Below are 22771 nucleotides of genomic sequence, written 5' to 3' on the forward strand. Positions count from 1 at the left end.
ATTCCATTTGCTCCCTTTGTTTATAAGTAATTAGCTGCCTATGCTAACATCTTTATCTATATGATTTGAATAGGGGCCATATTACTGGGAAACTGTAGTAGTCAGAGGAGCCTCCTTTGAGTTAATTTGAATTCATAGAATAGATTTAAGTATATGTGTTTGAAAATGTAATTCTCACTCCCTCATGTATGCAAATTAAATAAAACTGAAGTAAGAGAAGTGTCACTAAATAGTAATTCTCCAGGGTCCAGTTTTAATGAGCAATATATAATTAGGGTTCATTTGTTTTGCATCTTTTCATATTTTCGGCCTCTAAGTACCAATTTTAAAAATGAGCTTTATAAAGCCATTGCCTGATGTTCCTATTTAACTCATCTTTAAGAGCTATGGCTATAATTCAAATGCATTGCCTCTCCCCCAGGACAGCACTGCACCAAGCTAAACCTCCAGTTCCTCCATTGGAAAAAGAGAGGCAAGTGGGGACAACGACCATCGCCCTGCATTATGGGTCACTGTGTGGGAAATCGTACTCTGGTCTCACACTGTTAAGACTGCAGGGTAATTTGTAGGGCCCAGCTCCTAGGAATTTGTGACAGAAAAAGTGGGGTGGGGCTTGCAACAATTGGCAGACAGATCTTGGCAAACTGAATTCATATCTATTATGTCCACGTAGCAATGCCAACTGGGTGTTTGGTTCATCTGCAGAAGCAAGTCAGGGGTACACTCTGACCATGGAAGCAGCAGGGTGCAGATCTCCATGTTAGAAAGTACTGGGACATGGACCTAAGCCACTGTAACAGGGTGCAGCTAGGCCCCCCTGCAAAGGGGATTTGTAATGGGGTCCAGAATTTGGGGTGTCCAAGAAAAATATAGGATATTCTCACCCCAACCAAGGCAAGCTGTCAGGGAGGAAGAGAGACAAGGAGCAGGGCCACTGAAAATCATTTTGCATGTCAATAACAGGCCAGGACAATTGAGAGTTACTTTTAATATCAACAACAGGCCAGCTTCCTACTGCCCTGGAGCAGAGCCATTGAGAGTCATTTTGCATGTCAATAACAGCAGGACGGCTCCATACTTCACATGAAAAGATGGTTATTCTGCATATCAACAAGGCTAACCAAGAAGGATTGTATAACATGAACCCACGATATAACTGGGCAAGGAACAGAGTGGGGGCTCCCTTGACCACGTGGCTTAGGAAAGCAAGATGTAGAAGCCATGCAGGTGGCTACTCCTGGTTACAGAGTGTATGCATGAGAACTTAGAGATGGTTTGTTCCCTGCCTCAAGGGAACAATGCAAAGACCATGCGGGAAGGAAAGGGAAGAAAGGACTCTTGATAGTGGGCCATGAGAAGGTGCCACATGGTTCTGAATTAAGAACTGGAGATCAGAGCAATGCAGTTGATGGTTCTGGGAATGAGAGGCCTGTGTAGCTGAGCTCTGGACTTCTGTTCTTCTTCTTCTGAAGGATGGTACCCCTGACTGGCCTGACTGGCCCGAGTGGGCAAAAGGGGAAAGGTAGGACTGTATGTGTTGGTGGGTGTTCTAAAGGGATTTTGAGATTTAACGGTGACATTTAGCCATTAATCAAAACCTATAAAACTTTTGAATAAATACTTCCTTTCCTTTTCACCAAATTCTGCCATCAAAAGACATAATTTTTAAGGGTGGTGGGCAAACGAACCTACAGCAGAGGGACCCAGGGGAAAAGGCGGTCATTGTTCTGGTAATAGCATCTGGGGCTCCCCATGCAATGGGTCCACGTTTGGTAACAGCACCGCCTATGCTGGAGCAAAGAAGGTGTACATCACCAGCTAAATACCTGACCACTAGATTCCCCATATCAGAAGCAACTGAGACACAGCCACTGGCATCCTGCTGGAAACTGGTTGAATCCTCACTGCCCCTTCTCCTCTCCCTCGAGCTTTCTACAGAATCAGTCCTCCCAGATCAGATACCCAGGACACCTGGAGCAGATCTGCAGGGTGACTCACCCTCCCCCACTCCCCCCCGGGTCTGCCACACACCTTAAAAGCCATTCTACCCTTTCCCTTGGGGCTGCCATCCATTAGGACCCAGCCCGCCTGATTGCAGTGTCCTGCCTAGAATAAAAGCCCTTAATTGGATTGTTCTGGCTCTGGGTCCTTTCTCAGCCACCTAAGCTACCTAAAATTCCATGACTCAGATTCTAAAAGAAGTTTTGCCAGTCGTATAGCTCAGTTTGCTCACCCTCAAGGAAGATGATGAGTCAGAGACCAACCTGCTGAGTATAGTGCCTTCTAGCCCCATCTGACCAGAAGAGGAGGTGGCAGCTCCTGGAAGTGGTAGAGCCCTGCACTGTGTGAGCCTAGAGGAGGGCAGGGAAAGCTGATCACTCCCAAAGCAAAGCCAGTGTTAGGCATGAAGGCTTCCCAGGCTATGCACAAGCAGAAGGATTATTTCATAACCAAGACTGCGGGAAGCTCCCAGCCCCTCCCAATCAGACAGCAGATTTGGGAAAATGAGAGTAGCCTGAAGCAGCCCCTCCCCCAGCCACCCAGGAAGTGTTTGAGGCATAACTTCATAACTCTGCTTTCTGTGGAGAATGTCTTCCAGTTCCATCTGACTAGAAGCTAGAAGGGCTGGCTAAACACATCTGAGAAATGAGCAGCCTAGTAGAGCTTGAGTTGAGAGAAGGGTAAACAGAGCTGATGGTTTGCAGAGCAAAGCCAGTGGCCCTGTTCATCCAGGGAACCTGAGATGTGGGTTGGCTTGAGGAAACAACAACAAGCTTTCCTGGTTTTAGGGCAGCTACTCACACTGTGCCTGGGCAGAGAATCTGATTTGCAGCCATCTTTAGCTAAACACAGCCTTCCGACTGTCCAGTCACAGAACCTAACTGGAGTACATGGGAAACTACTTATTCCCTTCAACAGTCTTAGGGACAGTGGTCCTTGAACAGAAAGTATAGATCATAGCTTCTCTTGTATGCACAGCAGCCAGTGGCTTCACCTGACCAAGGAATTCAGTGCATATTCAGGCCTGATTCAGGTCCACAAACAATAACAAGACCTGTGTAAATAACAAGACTTGTGTAGACAAGACCTGGGTCCTGTTCTGCCTTCTTCCATGATGAGAGAGCTAATTCACTGCTCTACTACTGAATATATTACCCAGTCTTGATCATTTAGTAACCCTGACCAGAGTATTCAGGCAATCATGGAGCCCATTCTACATCCTCACTTGGGTAGGGAATGAAGCTGACAGTCTTACACTTTTCTCAGCCAGTGACACACATCCCCCATTCTTGTCCTCAGACTTTGAATAGTTGCCCCATCTATAAAGAGACCATAACAGCAGACTCCACCTGCCCAAAGACATTACCAGAAGACACACCCAGAAACTCAAACTGAGCTGACTAATGAAGAACTGTCTCCACCAAAGCAAACTTGTAAAGTCTAGAATAGGAAGATGTGTAAATATCAATGTAAGAAATCAGGAATTAGGATAAATCATGAAAATATGACAAAATATGACACCATCAATAAAACTAGTAAAGTTCAATAACTGTCCCTAAAGAAATGAAGATCTATGAACTCTAAGACAAAGAATTCAGAATAGTCTTCTTAAGGTAATTTTAGTAAAATACAAGAAACACAAATAACTAAGAAAACAATACATAAACAAAATGAGAAGTTTGCTGAGAAAATTCCAATCACTAAGAAAAACAAACAACTCTAGGATGATAATTACAATAACTGCACTGAAGAATTCAAGCTATACTTTCAAAAACAGACTTGACAATGCAGAAGAAAGAGTCAGAAATCTGGAGGATAAGGCCTTGAAAATTACCCATTTAGAGGAGCAAAAAGATAAAGAAATGAGAATAAGGAAAGCATACAGGAATTATGGGATACAATAAAAATAAATAAAATTTGCATTCTGAGATTTCCAGAAGGAGAAAAGAAAGAGAAAGGGACAGAAAATATATTTTATTTAAAACAATTCATGGCCGAAAATTTCTTGAACTTGAGGAAAGAAATGGACACCCAAATCCATGAGGCTCAAAGCATCTGAAAACAGGTTAAACCCAAATAGGGCTACACTGAGACATATTATAATTAAATAATCAAATGTCAAAGACAAAGAATTTTAATAGCAGAAAGAGAAAAGAAAGAAGTTAGATTCAAGAGAACCCCCATAAGATTAGTGGCAAATTTCTCAACAGAAACTTTTCAGGCCAAAAAAGGATGAGATAACATGTTCAAAATATTAAAAGAAAATAACTGTCAGCCAAGAATTCTATAGCCAGTGAAGCTGAGCTTTAAAAATGAAAAAAAAAAAGAATAAAGACTTTCTTCTTAACAAAAGCTGAGGGAGTTCATTGCTACCTGACTTGTCTTACATGAAATGGTAAAGGGAGTTATTTGAGTGGAAGATAAAAAATGTTAATTAACATCATAAAATCATAAAACAGAAGTGTAAATCTCACTGTTAATGGTAAATATATAGTTATAGTTAAATTATACAATATGATAATAGTGGAGTATAACTCATAACTCTAGTTTAAAAAATTTTTAAATGAATATAGCAAGAGTCACCATAATAAATATAATAATTTTTTAGTTATACATATAAAAATCTTGTAAATTTTAATAGAAAGAACCTAAAATATGAGGAGACAGAGGAGAAATACATGATAAGTACACTAATGTTGTAGAAGTTATTATCAATTTAAAACAGGATGTTATAAGTTTAAGATATTTTATGTAAACTTAATGATAACAACAATGGAAACTCTGTAGTAATTACAAAATGAAATATAATAAAGAAGCCAAAGCGTACTGTTAGCAAAAGACATCAAAACACCCAAAAAGGACTGCTGCATAAGGAACAAGGAACAATGGATGAACAAAACAACCAGGAAAAAAAGCCTATAGCATCAATGTAAAATCCTTACCAATCAATCATTATTTTAAAGTAGAATGAAATCTCAATCAAAACACAAATTAGCTGAATGGTAAACAATTAAAAAAATAAAAATAAACAAGATCCAACAATATACTGCCTGCAAGATACTCACATCATCTTTAAATACACACATAGCCTGAAAGTGAAAGAATTTAAAAAAAAATTATTTCAAGCAAATGGTAAAAAAAAGCAACATTACTATACTTACATCAGACAAAATAGACTTTAAGGTAAAAATAGAAAAAGAAATTAAAAGTCTTATTATATAGTCATAAAGAAGTCAATACATCAAGAAGATGTTACAATTGTAAATATTTATGTGCCCATTATTGGAGCAACTAAGTATATAAAGCAAAAATTAACAGAACTAAAAACAAAAATAACAGCATTGCAATAATAATTGAGCACTTTAATCTATCACTCTTAACAATGGATAGACCATCCAGACAGAGAATCAGTAAGAAAACAGTCGATTTAAACAACACTAGACAAAATGAGGCTAACAAACATACACAAAACATTCTGTCCAACAACAGCAGATATACATTCTACTCAAGCATAGATGGAACATTTCTAGAATAAACCATATCATCAAACAAGTCTTAGGAGATTTAAGAAGACTGAAATGATATCAAGGATCTTCTCTTGTCACAACCACATAAAACTAGAAATCAATAACAAGAGTGAAAGTGGAAAATATATAAACATGTGGAAATTAATAAATACTCTTCTGAACAACCAATGAATCAAAGAAGAAATTAAAAGACAAGAAAAGTTTACTGAGACAAATGAAAATCAAAAAAAATAATATACCAGAACTTTTGAGATGCTACAAAAGTAGATCTAAGAGGAAAGCTTATAGCAATAAAAACCTACATTAGGAAGCAAGCAAGGTCCAAAATAAAAATGCATAACTCTATTCCTGAAGGTACTAAAAAAACAAGGACAAACTTACCTCAAAGTTAGCAGAAAAAAAATAATAAAAATTAAAGTAGAAAAAAATGAAATAAAGAATGAAAAAACCAAAAATTAACCAAACTAAGACTTGTTTCTTCAAAAACATAAACAAAATTAACACACCATTAGCTTGACTTACCAAGGTAGGGGAGAAGGGACCGAAATCAACAAAGTTATGAATGAAAAAGGAGACATTAAAACCAATATTGCAGAAATTTAAAAGATCATAAGAAGCTACTATATACGATAATATGCTGATAACTAGACAACTAGAAAAAAATGGAAAAATTCTTAAAAATACAACTTACCAAGACTGAATCAGGAAGAAATAAAAGATCTTAACAGATCAGTTACTAGTAAGAAGATTGGATCAGTAATCAAGTATTTCCCAGTGAAGATCAGTACAGGATAGCTTCACTGGTGAATTTTACCAAGCATTTTAAAAAAGAATTAACACCAATCTTTCTTAAATCCTTTCAAAATATCATGGACAAGGGAATATTCCCAACCTAATTTTATGTCACCAGCATTATCTTAATATTAAAACCATAAAAGGATGCTACTGGTAAAGACAACTATAGGCCAATATCCCTGCTGAATATAGATGCAAATTTTCTCAATAAAATACTAGCAAAACATTAAAAGGATCATTCACTATGATTAAGTGTGGGATTTAGCCCTGGGATGCAAGGATGGTTCAACATACACCAATCAACTAGTGTGATACAGCATATCAACAGAATGAAAGAAAATAATCATATTATAATCTCAATAGACATAGAAAAAGCCTTTAACAAAATTCAACATTCATTCATGATAATAACTCAAAAAATTAGGCATTGCCCTGGCCAGGTGGTTCATCAAGTTGGAGCATTCTCCTATGCACCAAAAGGTCACGGGTTTGATTCCTGGTCAGGGTACATGCAAGAGGCAACCAATCGATGTTTTTCTTTCACATCAATGTTTTTCTCTTCTCTTTCTCTCCTCTCTCTCCCCCTGCCTCCTCTCTCTTCTTTCTTTCTCTCTAAAATTAATAAAAACATATCCTTGTGTGAGGGTATTAAAAAATTAGGCATAGAAAGAGCATATCTCAACATAATAAAAACCATACATGACAAGCCCACAGCTAATATCAGATCTGATGGTGACATGATAAAAGCTTTTCTTCCAAGGTAAGGAACAAAAACAAGGTTGTCCACTCTCACAATTTCCATTCAACATAGTACTGGATGTCCTAGCTAAAGCCATCAGGCAAGAAAATAAACTAAAAGCAGAATCAAAAAGGAGGAAGTAAGAATGTCTCTATTTGCAGATGACATCATTTTATACATAGAAACTGTAAAGCCTTAACCAAAAAAATCTGTTACATTTAATCAATGATTCAGTAAAGTTTTAGGATGCAAAATTTACATGCAAAAATCTGTTAGCATTTCTATACACTATACAGAAAATTTCAGAAAAAGAAAATAAAGAATTGATCTCTTTTATAATAGCAACAAAAACAATAAAATACTTAGAAATAAATTGACCCAAGAAGTGAAAAATATTTACACTGAAAACTAAAGGATATTGATAAAACAAATTTAAAAAGACACAAATAAATTGAAAGGCATTCTGTATTCATGGATTGGAAGAATTAATATTATTATTTTTTAAATATTTTATTTTTAGAGAAAGGGAAAGAGAGAAAGAGAAGGAGAGAAACATTGATGTGAGAGAAACAGTGATTGGGTATCTCTCGCACATCCCAACCAGGAACCAAACCTGCAACCTAAGCATGTGTCCTGACCAGGAACCAAACCAATGTCCTTTCGTTTTGATGAATGATGCCCACCCAACTGAGCCACATCAATCAAGGCAGAATTAATATTATTAAAATTTCAATATAACTAATAGCCATCTCCAGATTCAATGCAATTCTTATCAAAATTCCAGTGTAACCTTTACAAAACTAGAGAAAAAAACACCTTAAATTTTATGAGACCACAAGAGACTCCAAGTAAATGAAGAAATCCTGAAAAAGAAAAGCAAAGAAGGAGATATCACACTTCTTGATTTTAAGCTATACTATAAAGCTATAGTCATCAGAACGGTATGGAACTGGCATAAAAACTGACACAGACCAATGGAATACAACTGAGAGACCAGAAATAAACCCAAGCATATATGATCAACTAATATTTGACAAAGAAGCCAACAATACTCAATGGAAAAAACACAGTTTCTTCAATAAATGTTGCTGCTAGCATAATTGGATATTTATATGTAACAGAATGAAACTGAACCCATAACTTACACTACTCAAAAAACATTAACTTGAAATAGATTAAAGATTTAAGTATAACAACTGAAACTATGACACTACCAGAAAAAAAGCACAGGGAAAAAGCTTATTAGAAGGGGTCTTTTTATGACATTTTGGATATAACATCTAAAACATGGATAACAAAAAAATAAACAAAAATGTGAGAGTACATAAAACTAAAAATTATGTACAGTAAAGTAAATCTTAAAAAAATGAAAAGTCAACCTAAACATGGAAAAATATTTACAAACCATATATTTGATAAGGAGTTTATTCAAAACATATAAAAATTAATATAACTCAATAGCAAAAAAACAAATAACTCAATTGAAAATTGGACAAAGGAGCTGAGTAAATATTTCTCCAGAGAAGATATATGAAACATTAACAAGTGCATGAGAAGATGCTCCAGATCACTACTTAGTAGGGAAATATTATGAAAACCTCAATGAGATATCACACAGTGCCTGTTCAAATGGCTATCATTAAAAAGATAAGAGATAACAAATAAATACTGTCATGAATGTAAGGAAAAGAGAAGTCTTGAGCATTGTTGGTTGTTAGTGAGATTGTAATTTGGTACCGTCATTATGGAAAACAGTGTGGAAGATCATCAGAAAATTAAAAATAGAACTACCACATGATTCATCAATTTCAATTCTGGGAATATACAACAAAGTAACAAAAGACTAATTCAGAAAGATACCTCCATGTTAACCAGTATTATTTGCAATAACCCAAGACTTAGAAACAACTTAAGTGTCCATCAATTGAGAAATAAAGAATTTGTGATATACGAGGTCTGTCCAGAAAAAGTCAAGCCATTGTTAATATAATGAGAAAGGTTTGCTCAACATCAATGTAACGTGGCAGCCAAGGAGAGTGGACTGGGATGCACATGCATGAACAATGATGACATCAACTTTATTAGTCAGTAGGGGCAGTAGATGCTGTTGAGTGAGCATGTGTACTGTGTGGCCATCACATTCAAAATGAGCGAGTAGAACAACAAATCTGTATCAAATTTTGCATTGAGCTTCAACACTCCTCTGCAGAAACTATTCAGATGATTCAGAAGGCTTTCAGAGATGATGCAATGAGTGTGACACAAATAAAAGTGTAGCACAAAAGCTTCAAAATGTTGGAGAATCTGTTGAGAGTGACCCCGGTTCTGGAAGGCCTGCAATAAGGGGAACACCTGAGAATGTTGAATGTGTACGGGCTTCAATCAACAACGGTCGATGACTGGCAGTCCAAAAACTAGAAGCTGATCTGGGGATCCCAAAAACTACTGTGTCTGAAATTTTGATGCAGGATCTAGGCATGAAACATGTCATTGCAAAATTTGTTCTGTGGCTTCTTCTACCAGAGCAGAAGGAACACCATGCTGCAGTTAGCTAAATGACTTGATTTAAACTGATAGTACTGAACTAGATTTCCTCAAGAAGATCATAACTGAAGATGAATTGTGGGTCTAGAGCTATGATCCAGAAACGAAGGCCCAGTCATCCCAGTGGAAGTTGCCTGGTGTCCACACCCAAAGAAGGCACGGCAAGCTCAAGACAATGTTAACTGTGTTTTTTAATTGGGAAGGTTTTGTCCATCATGAGTTCACCTCTCCGTGCCAAACAATACTGTGTTCTACCTCCATGTTCTTCATCAGTTGAGAGATGCAATAGGATAAAAATTGTCACAGCTGTACTCAATTGGTGATTGGCAATTTCATCATGACAATGTGCCTGCTCATGCCTCAGGCCTCCTGAAAAGATTTTTGGCAAAACAGCAAATTACCCAGGTGACTCAGCCCCACCACAGCCCAGATTTGGTGCCCTGCAACTTCTGGCTTTTTCCAAAACTAAAATTACCTTTGAAAAGGAAGAGATTTCACACCCTCAAGGAGATTCAGAAAAATATGATGGGGCAACTGATGGTGAATGGAATGTAAGGCCCCAAGGTGCCTACTTTGAAAGGGACTGAGGTGTCATTGTCCTACGTACAATGTTTCCTGTATCTTGTGTCTTCTTCAATTAATGTATCTATTTTTTATATTACTCGGCTGGATACTTTATGGACAGACCTTGTATAATTACCAGCCATAAAAAAATGAGAAAATCCTACCATTTACAACAACATGGATGAAACCTGAAGCATTATGCTAAGTGAAATGAGTGAGAGAGAGAAAAACAAATATTGTAAGATCTCATATGTACAATCTTTAAAAAATAATAAATAAACCGAAAATAACTGAACTCATAGAGAAAGAGATCAGATATGTGGCTATCTGAGGTAGAGGGTGGGGAGAGGGGAAATTAGAGGAAGGTTATTGAAAGGTAAAAATTTCCAGTTATAAGATAAATAAGTATGAGAGATATAAAATACAACATGATCACTATAGCTAACGCTGTGGTAGGGCATGTAAGAAACTTTGAAAAATATATCCTAAGAGTTCTAATCACAAGAAAAATTGTTTTCCCTTTATTTTTTCCTTCCTTGTTTTATTGAATCTGTATGAGAAGGTAAATGTTAGCTGAACTTTTTGTAATAATCATTTCACAGTATATAAATTAAATTATCAAGCTCTACACCTTAAATTTTATATAGTAATGTATATCAATTATTTTTCAATAATACTGGAGAAAATACTTCAAATATATTTCCAGATTTTCTCAATATATAAAAATATCAATAATTACTGAAAATTATTTTGGAAACATTTTAGGAAAAATAATGGTTATTTTAGATATCACATATGGCTCATAAATTTGTTTTTTTAATTTATAATTGTATCTAGACAGACACATACAATATCTGATTATAAAAATAAAATATTAATGAAGCAACATAAGCAATTTTTTGTGAAAATGGCATTAAAGAGTAACAAAACTGGACTGTGGTATAAAGTATTTTGCACTGTTACTTATCGTAAAAATGGCCAATGGCATTTTGTTTCTTTCTATAAACTTGAGGGAATCTAAAAACTTCAGCATTCATCAAATGATCCCTTCACTACAGCCTTATTAAAGTCTTGAGTATAAAAATTAATATTGTATCACTGTTTATTATATTTTCAGGATTTTCCTAATTGTACTTACTACAAACAAATGTTCATAAACCATTAGAGAAAACCATTATCCTATATGCTTCTATTGCACATTATCTACCATAATGTGGCATTTTTAAAGCTATTATTCAACTCCAAATATTTTAACAACATACCTAGCTTTTTTGTTTCTTTAATAAGTTCCTTTTGCAAAAGAACTTTCTTTTACGTCCTTTAAATTATAAGCCTCAGCTAACGAATAATCCAAATCTTAAGAAACGATGATGTGGAAAAATTAATTTACAGCAAATCATCCAAAACCTTCATCACTGGATTGATGTACAAAAGAAAAATAACACTTGACCTCCTTCAATTTCCTTTTCATCATGACAGGGGCTTAGTATTTCTCTGCTAAAGCGTGCTGAGCCAATTTGGTAAATATTATCATTGATGATTGATGTCTCCATATGGTTTATTGTGTAATATAAAGTTCCTATCAGGCTAAAAGCAAGATCCTCTAGTTTACAAACAAACTTTAAACCTCAAGCAAGCCTATTTCCAGATTTAATATTTTATGATTTGGTGAATTGGTCAGGTTCCAAATCTTGATTTCCTCTGCATTTTTCTAGGTTATGTTTATCCATGTTCAAATCCCATCCTTTGAACTGAGAAGAAGTTCTTTTCATCTGTCTTCGGCCTCCTCTAATGTTTTTGTTCATTGGGAACACTATTCTCTGTACTTTTTTCAGCAACATTCATACATTTATTCATTCATGCAATAATATGTTTAATCTCCTAAAATGGTCTAGGTGTTACTTTTTAAGTGTAGATGCAGCAATGCACAAAATAGGCAAAATACTACTCACTTGAAACTTGCTTACTTGCATGTTGAAGACTGTACTGGGGGAGAGGAGACAGATAATAAATTAACATGTAAATAATACCAGAAAGTGCCAAGATCAGGAAGAACATAAAAAAACAATGATAGAGTCAGGAATAATTACATACTTAACAACAAAACAGAGAAACTATTTCAAAGGTTAATAAGAGACATTAAATATATATATATATGATTATAGGTTATAATTTTTATTATTCACAAGAAAATATTTTATTTGAAATGAATTCTGAGCAACAGGAGTGTAGCTAAGAGGAGGAGGGGCTGGCCCGCCTTGGTCAACAGGCTCTCTAATGACGCAGGAGCATCAGCAAAAGCTCTCTAACACCGGTGGACCCCAAGCTCCTTCTGAAGAGGACCCGCCTCTGAGTTCCTGCCTTCTTTGGCTGGGTTTCCTGCTCTCCCAGTCTCCAGACAGAGGTGTGCTGCAGAAGTGTGTCCCACCCACACATTTTGGATAAGCCAGTGTGGCAATTAATTCTCCAGAACTGTTTCGGGGGAAACGAATCAGAGAAGACAGAAAGAAAAGGCAAGGTGACCATAGGGGCCTCATCAGACCAGTCTGGACAAAGCTCTTGGAGGGACTGTGCCAGCACCCCTCATCCTGCTTCTCAGGCGCTGATGGCAGGAAGGAGAACTGCAGGCCATGAGAGCTCGGAAAAGTCCCCTCACTGAAGACAGCAACGGGAGCCCCCCAGAGCGGCTGTTGAGGGGTTTCAAGCTGAGTTGACAGCATTGGATATGGGCCACTTAAGCCAACTAGGGTTGAAAAGGACATAGACAAGAGGATATATATATGGCATACTTCCTGGTACATGGGAATGCAGTATATATATTTTATATATATTTAAACACACAGACATATACACATATATATGTATATATGTATGTATATACACACATACAGGGTGGGTCAAAAATAGGCTTACAGTGGTGAGTATGTGCAACAGAGTTTATTCTTATATTATTATTTATTAATTATTGTATTATTTTCCTTATGACAACTTTAAACCTAATTTTGTCCTACCTTGTGTGTATGTGTGTATGTGTAATGACAGGAAAGAACAAGATACAAAACCTGTCTTCAAACAGTTTAAAGTAAAAGGGGTAAATAATGCACTCTATGATAATGCAAATCAAGTTTTAACATGATCTACTCTTGGGCCCAGGTATCTAAGCTGGAGAGGTGGGCAGACTTGCCCAGTTACTTCATGACGCCCACTACAGTGCCACCTAGCATTGCACCTAATAAATGTATTGGATCCTATTTATGACATTATGGTAAGTTTTTTCACCCTTATTTTTCAGTTGCTACTCATCAAAATTGTCTGAACTCTTTTATTGGTCCATGTCGCGCGTGTGTTGCAACTTTCAGAAAGGAAGAAAGGTTTCATCCCCAGCATTGGAAACTCTGCCAGCCATGGCCACAAAATTGCCCTTAGAAGGAATGATCTTTAAATGATAAAATGCCCTTAGAGAAGATTGGGGTTTAAATCAATACTTAAAATCCCTTTTGTAATGTGGCATGGGTAAAGTTCTGTGCCTTCTTATCAGTAAAATAAGTGAACTCATAATGGTTACTAAGGGGGCTTCTGTGAGGGAAAAATAATGCAAATAAAAATACACTCTAACATTGATTGTACAAAGAGGATAGAAACTATATTTGTGATTCAAAATATTTCTGTAGTAACTACAACCACATAATAGAACTGGAACTCCATGAAAACATTGTTGCTAGCTCAGGTCAATGTTATTGCAATATTAAAGTCATGCTTATCATGCTTGGAGATGAGCAAGGGGCCCAATAGTGTGTTAATATAATAAATATTTATTAGACATTTATTATATGCCACATACACTGAATGGTCCCATCAAAAATAAACATAAAAACACTGTTTTGAACTTCAGCAAATTTTCAAAGGACGTAGACCAGGCATATTTTATCTAATTGGTTGGGCAGATTAATTCTATCTTAGCCAGAAGGTCTACTATTCTTACTTAGTTTTGGTTTCCATATTTATTTCTAAAGCCCAAGCTCAGGACAAAATGCTTTATGTTTATAAACCACCAACTGCATTTCAGGAACACATCCTTTCCTAAATATGGTATGTATATCCTTACAATGTAGCTCTGGAATAATTATTATCAGCAAGTTGGACCCTCGAATCTAACTGCCTATGCTTCAGTTGCTTATTCATAAATAGGAATCATAATGACACCTACTCACTTCATAGAGTCAGTGTGAAAATTAAATGTAATATCCAGATAAAGTGATTAGCTTAGTATCTTGCATTCTGGTTATTAAGATAAATATGATTGTCTCCATCCTACAAATGGGAGCCAAAATAAAGAAAAAAAGGAAAAAAAATCACTAAGATTAAAAAATATCACCTTGAACTGAGTTCTTTTGATTTCCTGCTCTATATAGCCTTAACAACATCTTGTGATATCACTATTTAACTTCTGAGAGTCCTGGTTCTCACAACTGGCACCAGACAAGTAATAAGTTCTGATTTTTCCTATTACGTTTCCTAGAATTCTGCCCACAACCTGGTTAAGAACTCGTTTTTTGGGGGGTTTTTTTTTGTTTCTTTAATCAGTAACGATTTCCTGTTAATTTCTCTCAAAGCTCTTCTTAAGGGTTCAAAGGTGGACATATGTTTCTGAAACCTTTGACAAATGATGCAGGGCTCACTCATGCTTTAATTAAATCTGTCTATGTTGTTCTTAATTAATAGAATTATAATTTAGATTATAGTTAGAAATTTAAACGTATTTGTGTTCATAGAACTCAGTCAGGTCTAGGAATCACAGGTAGGTGTATAACCACCTCAAGACATTAAGTGGTCAAATAGTTAAGTTTATCTAAGAAAAGGTAAAAAGGAGAGAGAGAGAGAATTTTAGAACTAGAAAATGCTTGGAAGAATTGTGAAATACTGCCAGATTTATAACATGATCAAACTTTCAGGACAGAATAATAGATTAAGTATCATATTTTTAAATATCTAATGCACTATACTGTAATATAGGTAGAAGTTTAATTAACTTTAATTTAGAAAACTTAAGGTTGTTTCATAGTCCTTGAATAAATTTTACTTCTCATCTTCCGTTTTTCTCAACTATAATATGGCCCTAAAAATGCTTCTGTGCCTACCTCACAAGTTTATTGTGCACATTTATTTATTTATTTATTTATTAAAAGAATTTGTTTATTTTTTAGAGAGAGGAAGGGAGGGAGACAGAGAGGGAGAGAAACATTAACATGTGGTTGCCTCTTGCACACCCCCTACGAGGGACCCGGCCCACAACCCAGGCATGTGCCCTGACTGGAAATTGAACCAGCAAACCTTTGCTTCACAGATCAGTGCTCAGTCCACTAAGCCACACCAGCCAGGGCTTATTTTGCACATTTAAAGCATCATAAACATGAAATGTGAACCCAAGAGTCTAAAGCTGAATAAATATGAGGGATTGTTACCATTATCGTTTTTGTCCACTGATCCTAGACTGAAGTCTTGATTCTGTCACTTAATGCAAGTCATTAAAAAATGTATTGATCCAGAATTTACATTACTTCGGTATCCTAAAATAATTATTGTTGCCATCATCCACACTGAAGTCAATATTAGTGGTATTAATTGGTTGGTTCTCCTAGGAGTCTGCAATTAGCAAATGCAAATTTTTCCCTTGAGAGTGTTTAACTAAACAGCTAAAAAGTCATCACAGGAGAATTTTTACAAAATAAAATATCACATTAAATAACAAACAAACAAAAAATAGAACACCTAAGGAAACAAGCCCTTATGAGTTAGTCAATATAACAACTGCTCATACTATTTGTAGATTTAAATGTTTTGCATATACAATTATAAAATAAATGTATTTCTTATCACATAATATTTATATAAGAATTTGCTGAGGAATAAAAGACATTATTGATAATGAATGGTAGATTTATTTAATTTAATTTTTATTTTTATTCATTCTAGAGAGGAATGGGAGGAGAAACATTGATGTGACAGAGAAACATTGATTGGTTTTGCTTCTTGTACACACCCCAGCTGGGGACTGAACCCACAATCCATGTATATGCCCTGATGGGGAATCAAACCTAAGACCCTTCTGTTTACAGACAATGCCCAACCAACTGAACCACAGCAGCCAAGGCAAAATGTAAACATTTTCAATAGCCAAATTGAAAGCCTAGAAATTACACACACACACACACAGACACACTCTCTCTCTCTCTCTCTTTAAACTGATAAAGACTAACCAGAACTAAAATTAATTAGTGAGGAAAAGACCTAGATAAATCATTCAAAAAAAAGTACAGAATAACCATTAGAAAGTGTGAAGGAAAGACTAATAATCAATACAAATGTAAATGTAAAATCATGTGAGAAAATCTACATTAATATACATCCTAACATAGTTCAGGAAAGATGGGAAATCATATTATTTAAGACATAATGATCAAGATGTTTCTAAATTTTATAAAAGACAATAATTCTCAGATTCAGGAACTAAAATTCTAGGCAGGATAATTGAATACAATTATATATATATAATTGTATATATATATAAATTGTATATATAAATGTTATATAAGGCTATATAACATTTACTAAAATACTACAGAAAAATTATATATATATATATAACATTTACTAAATATATATATTTATAACATTTATATATTATATATAAATATATATAACATTTACTAAAATACTACAGAAAATTATATATATATAATTATATATATAAATGTTATATAAGGCTATATAACATTTACTAAAATACTACAGAAAAAGAAAACAAAAAGAGTAGGCAAGTTTTCTATCAAAAGACTAAAAATTAGATTGTGGAGAGAGAGAGAGTATTAAAATTTAAACAAGATAGGCAGGAAGGCTTCATTGAAGGGGAAATAAAAAGCAGTAACAGAAATAGGTGAGAGAATAAATCTTGAGGCTACTAGGAGAAAGAGCATTTCAAGTAAAAAAAGCAACAAGTAGGCACGAATAAGGACAGCATGAGCAAAGAAACAGATGGGATGAAACAGGGTCCCCAGACCAGAACCACCCATCAGTATCACCTCAGAGTTTATTGGAAATAAGAAGCTAAGGCTCAGACCTACTGAATCGGGTCTGCGTTTTGACAAAACCCCTACGTGATTCCTATGGAGGTAAATTTTTTAGAAGCACTAAACTAGACAAAATTAGGAGATGAACAAAATCAGTGGCCAGATTATATAAAGGCTTGCTGGATTTTCGTCCTGACTGATCAGATAGTCACTGTATGACAGTGAGAACAGTTAATGACCTCAGGTACTGCTTGCTGGATCAGATGTCTCCGTTGTGTCAATCATTAAAAGAAGAACTCATAGACATGGACAACAGCATGGAGGTTGCCAGGGCAAGGGGGTAAGGTGGAAGTGGAAGTGGTTATAGCAAGTGACAATAGAAAAAATACAATAATAAATAAAAATAAAACATATTACCTTCTTAAGACAGTTTACTCTCTGTGATAATATTGTCATAATAGATATACAATTTCACAATGGGTAACATGCAAATGTTGTTCCCCACAACTGCACAGTTTACCCAGTCGTATGTAGCAGACCCATAGCTTACATTTTTTAGGGGTCACCAGTGTTCCATGGAGAATAGCTTGTTAGGGACAAAGAGTGGAAGCACAAACACTAGCCGGATTTATCAGCAATCCACGTAAAAGGTGGTGATGGTTTGTTTGAGGCGCTAAAAAGTTGTAGGATTGTGGATATAATTTGAAGATAACACAAACAGAACTTACTGATGGATTAGATCTGGGTTTTAAGATAAATAAAGATGTCAACGGTGAATTTTAAACCTGAGAAAATGGAAAGCTGGAGTACCACTTAATAAGTAGAAGGTTTTGGGTAAAATTGATTCAATGTGAGGAAGAGGTATCAGTGGTCCAGTTTTAGACAAATGAGCTTTGAGATGCCAATTAGACATCCAGGTGGATATATCGAGTAGTCACTAGATTTATAAAACTAAAGTTAAAGAAAAATGTTTTGGTTGGAGATATAAGTTTGCAAATCATTATCTTTAAGATACTGTTTAAATTAAAGGCATGACAGTAGATAAACTCAGCTGATGACTGTGTATAGACAGAGAAAAAAAAGTTTATGGGACGCTGCTTCCGAACTTTGAAGCACATCAATGTTTAGGGTTGAGTAGATCAAGAGGAAACAGCTAGGAACACTGAAAAGAAACAACCAATTAAGTAGCAGTAAAGTTAGGAGGATTTCAAAACCACAGGAAAATGTTTCTAGACGGAGTAAGCACCCAATTATGTCAATTGAAGCAAATACGGAACACATTGTTGATTTTGACAAAAAATATCCTTTTAAATTCACTTTTTATTGTTCACACACATTTTTATTTTTCCTTCCTTATTGACATTTGCAAGCATAATAAATTGGATGCAGTGATATGGCTGTGTGTGGGTGGTGGAATTAATCCATTGTTAATTTCCCATTATGAAACAAATCATTGTTTTAAAGTTTTTGTTTTCTTATTTTTTCTTTATTTTTTCAATAACTTTTTTATGTTTTACTTAATGTTTTAATTGTATTTTAATTACCATTAGTCCCCTTATACCCCCTCCCCCCACAATTACCACACTGTTGATGAATTTTCTGCATCTCACAAATTTGATTTATTTTCCGATGTTTTTAACAGTAAAGTTAATAATCATTTTGTTTTTCCTCAGACTTCTCTAGGAACTAATCAGAGCTCTCTGTCCTGAAACAGTGCAGCAGAATGCATTGTGTTCTTCTTAAAGGCAGGTTTACAGAATTTTGAGCTGGTTCTCTCCCAGAGGAGAGATTTGATTTTTCTATTGTTCTCCTGATCACACAATGTATAATTTCTCCCCATCTTCCTTTCAGCGTTATTGGGCATAGTTTAGACAGAAAATCTGTCTAGGAAGGAAGGCTGCATATCAATTTTGTTGTCTTCTGTGCCTCATTGTTAAATACTAGCAGGATTGGAATATTGATTAGACAAGTGAAATTACTCATTTAAGACACCACATAGATTCTTCAAATTTTGACCTGGTATTATACAAGTTACACCTAGAAATGACATAAGGGCAATATAAATGGTGGAGAGAAAATATCAGCCTTGTAATTGCCAAGCATGTGACTATATATCATATAGTTAGGGCAGTGGAAAACTTTAACCAAGAAAAAAAAAAGGCTTGCTGTGTAGTTTTCACAATGAAGATGGCTCACTTCCTGTGTTGGATTATTCAGTATAAAAGTATTCAGATTCTAACCAGGTAGAGAATTTCAGTTTTATTACATGGAAAATAGTTATCACACAAGGAAGTTACAAAGATTGAATTTTATGTATAAGTAAAGCTCTTTACTACAGTGACTATAAAGTACGAAAGTCAATGAATGTTAATTTTGTTTTTATTCCTCCTACTTAAATTTCCCATTGGTTCCTTTGTTTATTCATTTTTTTCCTTCCCTTACACTCTATTCTCTCTCCATTCTACCTACTCTCTTCTCCCCTTTCCTTCTTTCCTTTCTCTTCCTCTGTCTACTCTCCATCTCTCACATCATCTGATTTTATTTTTAAAGTATGTCAAAATTATTAAATACTTATAATATTGTAAATAAAAATGCATGATTTTTTAAAAAATCCAGATGTCTGTGGGCACAGAGAAGTTATTCTACAACAATATGAGTCTGGGAATAGAGGTAACATCTGAAATAGAATGAGAAACACAGAAGATGCAACAAACTCCTCCCAGTGTAACTACTCCCAAACTTCTGTAGCCCAGTGGATCTAATCCAAAATGGATTTATGGTGAAACATTCTCTAATAGAGGAGACCTTTATAAAGGTAGTAAGATTTTCCAAAGACCACATTCCAAAAACAGGATTGCTCTGATTGTTGTTTCTAGAAGATCCAGCCTCTCCATGGATCTTTAGATTTTCATACCTAAGTTGGGCACAACCATTGAGATAGCAGGTAAAGTCAGCGTATTTAACCTTCACTACTGACTCAACCTTCAAAGATAAAATGGTCCAACCAGTTACAATCTAACTTCCAGTAAAACGTTCAGATCACCTTTTTTCAGCTCCTCTGGAAATATGTTATTCATATTGGCAAAGGCATAGCTGAAATCAGTTTTCTTAAAACTGAAATGCTTTTGCTCATCTATAAACAAAGCTCATGTAAGATTTTCTATTAAATACAAAGGAGTTTTTTTTTTCTTCTCCAATTTATCTATATACACAACTGAAGAAACTTGTGATTAATAATAAATATTGGTGCCCTGGCCAATGTCGCGCAGTTGGTTGGGCACCCTCCAGTAAAGCAAAAGTTCATGGGCTCAGTTTCCAATCAGGGCACATTGTGGTTTAGTGCCCCATTGGAGTGTGTGTGGGAGGCAACTAATCAATGTTTCTCTCATGTTGATCCTCCCCCCTCTCTCTCCATCTCTGAAATTAAACAAATAAATAAATGTCAGTAAATAAACCATTGTTACCTGAAAAAGTGGGGGACTATTTCAATAGTGTTCTTTTGTTTTTTTCTTCTCAGTTAAATTTACTCTGCCATTTTTCCTTCTACTATAAACATGGAGTACATATACAACATTTGTTTATGTGTGCTTATTCAAAATAGTATAAATATATTCAAGAAAAACTATAACCGCCCAAACTGTAATATATTCTATTTTAGGAATATAGATTTTCTTATTATTCTGATATACATAGACTTTATTGGATTTTTCTATTTGTTTAGAATTGACTCTCCTTTTCCTTATTAATTTTATAGGGCTAATAGTCAAGGCTCTAGTAACAATAGTAAGCATTTTATAAATATTCCTAAAAAATATTGATTTCTAAAATAAATGACCATATTTTCATTATTTTTCTACTTTTGTTTAAAATTTTGATTAACGAAAAATGTTGTGAACATGTACTCATTTAATTAATGTATGTGATACAAATGTGGCACCATAAAAATGCTAAAATAATAGAAAACATATATAGTGTGTATATATATCTGTAATGTTTATATATATAAATATTATATTTATATATTATTATATATAAACATTACAGATTTGAGTCATCTCAGCTATGATACAGATGGGGTAACTTTATCCAGATATATATGCCTGTCTGTTCATATTTTTTATGTGTCTGAAAACCTGGATCTTTTGTAAATAAGATCATAATTCCAAACTGTAACCCTATTTAAAATATTTCACTTTTAATTATTCAATAAAAGAGAAAAAAGACTAAACAGTTCTTTTAAAAAGAAAAGCAGTTGCATTATTTTACTTAAAAAATAACCCCAATGAATAGTTAACACAGGAGAAAAAATAGATAATAATTACTTGAAGTGACTTCTGTTTATGATGATAAAAGGCCTGGCACTGAGGTTCCCCAGTCATCTTATTAAATGTGAGCCATTGCTGTGTTGATAAGCATTCTCCTTGTTCTCTACCTGCTCATTGTCAAACTTGGAGTCAATTTTTTGCTAAAAATCCTTGTTTTCCATCACTCTCTGCCTTTTCAAAAAATTTTGTTAGTAGACAAAATGATTACAATATTAACATTTCCATGCTACTAGTTATTTTTATTTCTAAAACAAAATAATAAAAGTATGCTAAAACTACATTGAATATTGAACTGTCAAAGCACTTTAAGTAATAATAATAATAACTTCTAGCCACTATGTTATGACATTTCACTTCAACTTCTTTAGGAACTGGAAAATACATGCCAACTGTGGTCAGCCTCACTGTGTTTTCCTTTGGGCCATGCCTCTTTTCAGCTGTTTGCAGACAAAGTTCTAAGCAACAAAAACCTTTCATGTTCTGAGCACTGGGGAGAAAGGACTTGGTTACAAAAGTTCCTGCTTTCACTGAATTGTTCCAGGATTTATATGCCAGGGTGGCCACTTCACAGGCCATAATTATACAGGTGGCAAGTTCTTCTATGGGGAGAACTTAGATGATGAGAATTTCATCCTGAAGCATACAGGTCTTGGCATTTTGTCCAGGGCAAATGCTGCACCCAACACCAACAGTTTCCAGTTTTTCATGTCCACTGCCAAGAATGACTGGTTGGACGGCAAACATGCAGTCTTTGGAAAGGTAAAAGGCAGCATGGATATTGGGGTAGCCATGGACTGCTTTGGGTCCAGTAACAGCAAGACCAGCAAGAAAATCACTACTGCTGACTGTGGACAACTCTAATAAATTTTACTTGTGTTCTATCTTAACCACCAGACCATGGTTTCTGTAGCTCAGGAGAGTACTTAGTCACCCCTATCTGTGCTGGATTTTCTATAATCTTTGTTGCTCTCCCTCAAGTTAACATTGAGTTCCACATTTTTGTTATCTCCTCCAAGTCTAGCTGGATGGTAGAGCTAAGTTTATTATTATGAAATGAAAACTAAACAACAAAAAATGGAACATTACAAGCATTATGAGATTGAATGGAACTATAAAATGTAAAGTGGCTCTTTTAAAAAAAGTACTTCAAATAACTGAAAAGAGAAGACAATGTCCTTGAAAGAACATCAGCATTTATAGATCATAAGA

The 22771-nt window shown here is 35.0% G+C and overlaps 1 protein-coding gene across 1 annotated transcript; it reads left to right on the forward strand.

The window, feature by feature from the left end:
• The first annotated feature begins 386 nt into the window (after positions 1-386).
• LOC129073986 (peptidyl-prolyl cis-trans isomerase A-like) lies at positions 387-22423 on the forward strand. Its single transcript, XM_054577690.1, has 2 exons — positions 387-558; positions 22104-22423. The coding sequence occupies exons 1-2, from the start codon at positions 387-389 to the stop codon at positions 22421-22423; spliced, it is 492 nt and encodes a 163-aa protein (XP_054433665.1).
• Positions 22424-22771: the final 348 nt, after the last annotated feature.

This window comes from Pteronotus mesoamericanus, unplaced genomic scaffold, assembly GCF_021234165.1.
Source record: "Pteronotus mesoamericanus isolate MK-2021 breed Mesoamerican mustached bat unplaced genomic scaffold, CSHL_Meso_final contig_44, whole genome shotgun sequence".
Taxonomy (NCBI): Eukaryota; Metazoa; Chordata; class Mammalia; order Chiroptera; family Mormoopidae; genus Pteronotus; species Pteronotus mesoamericanus.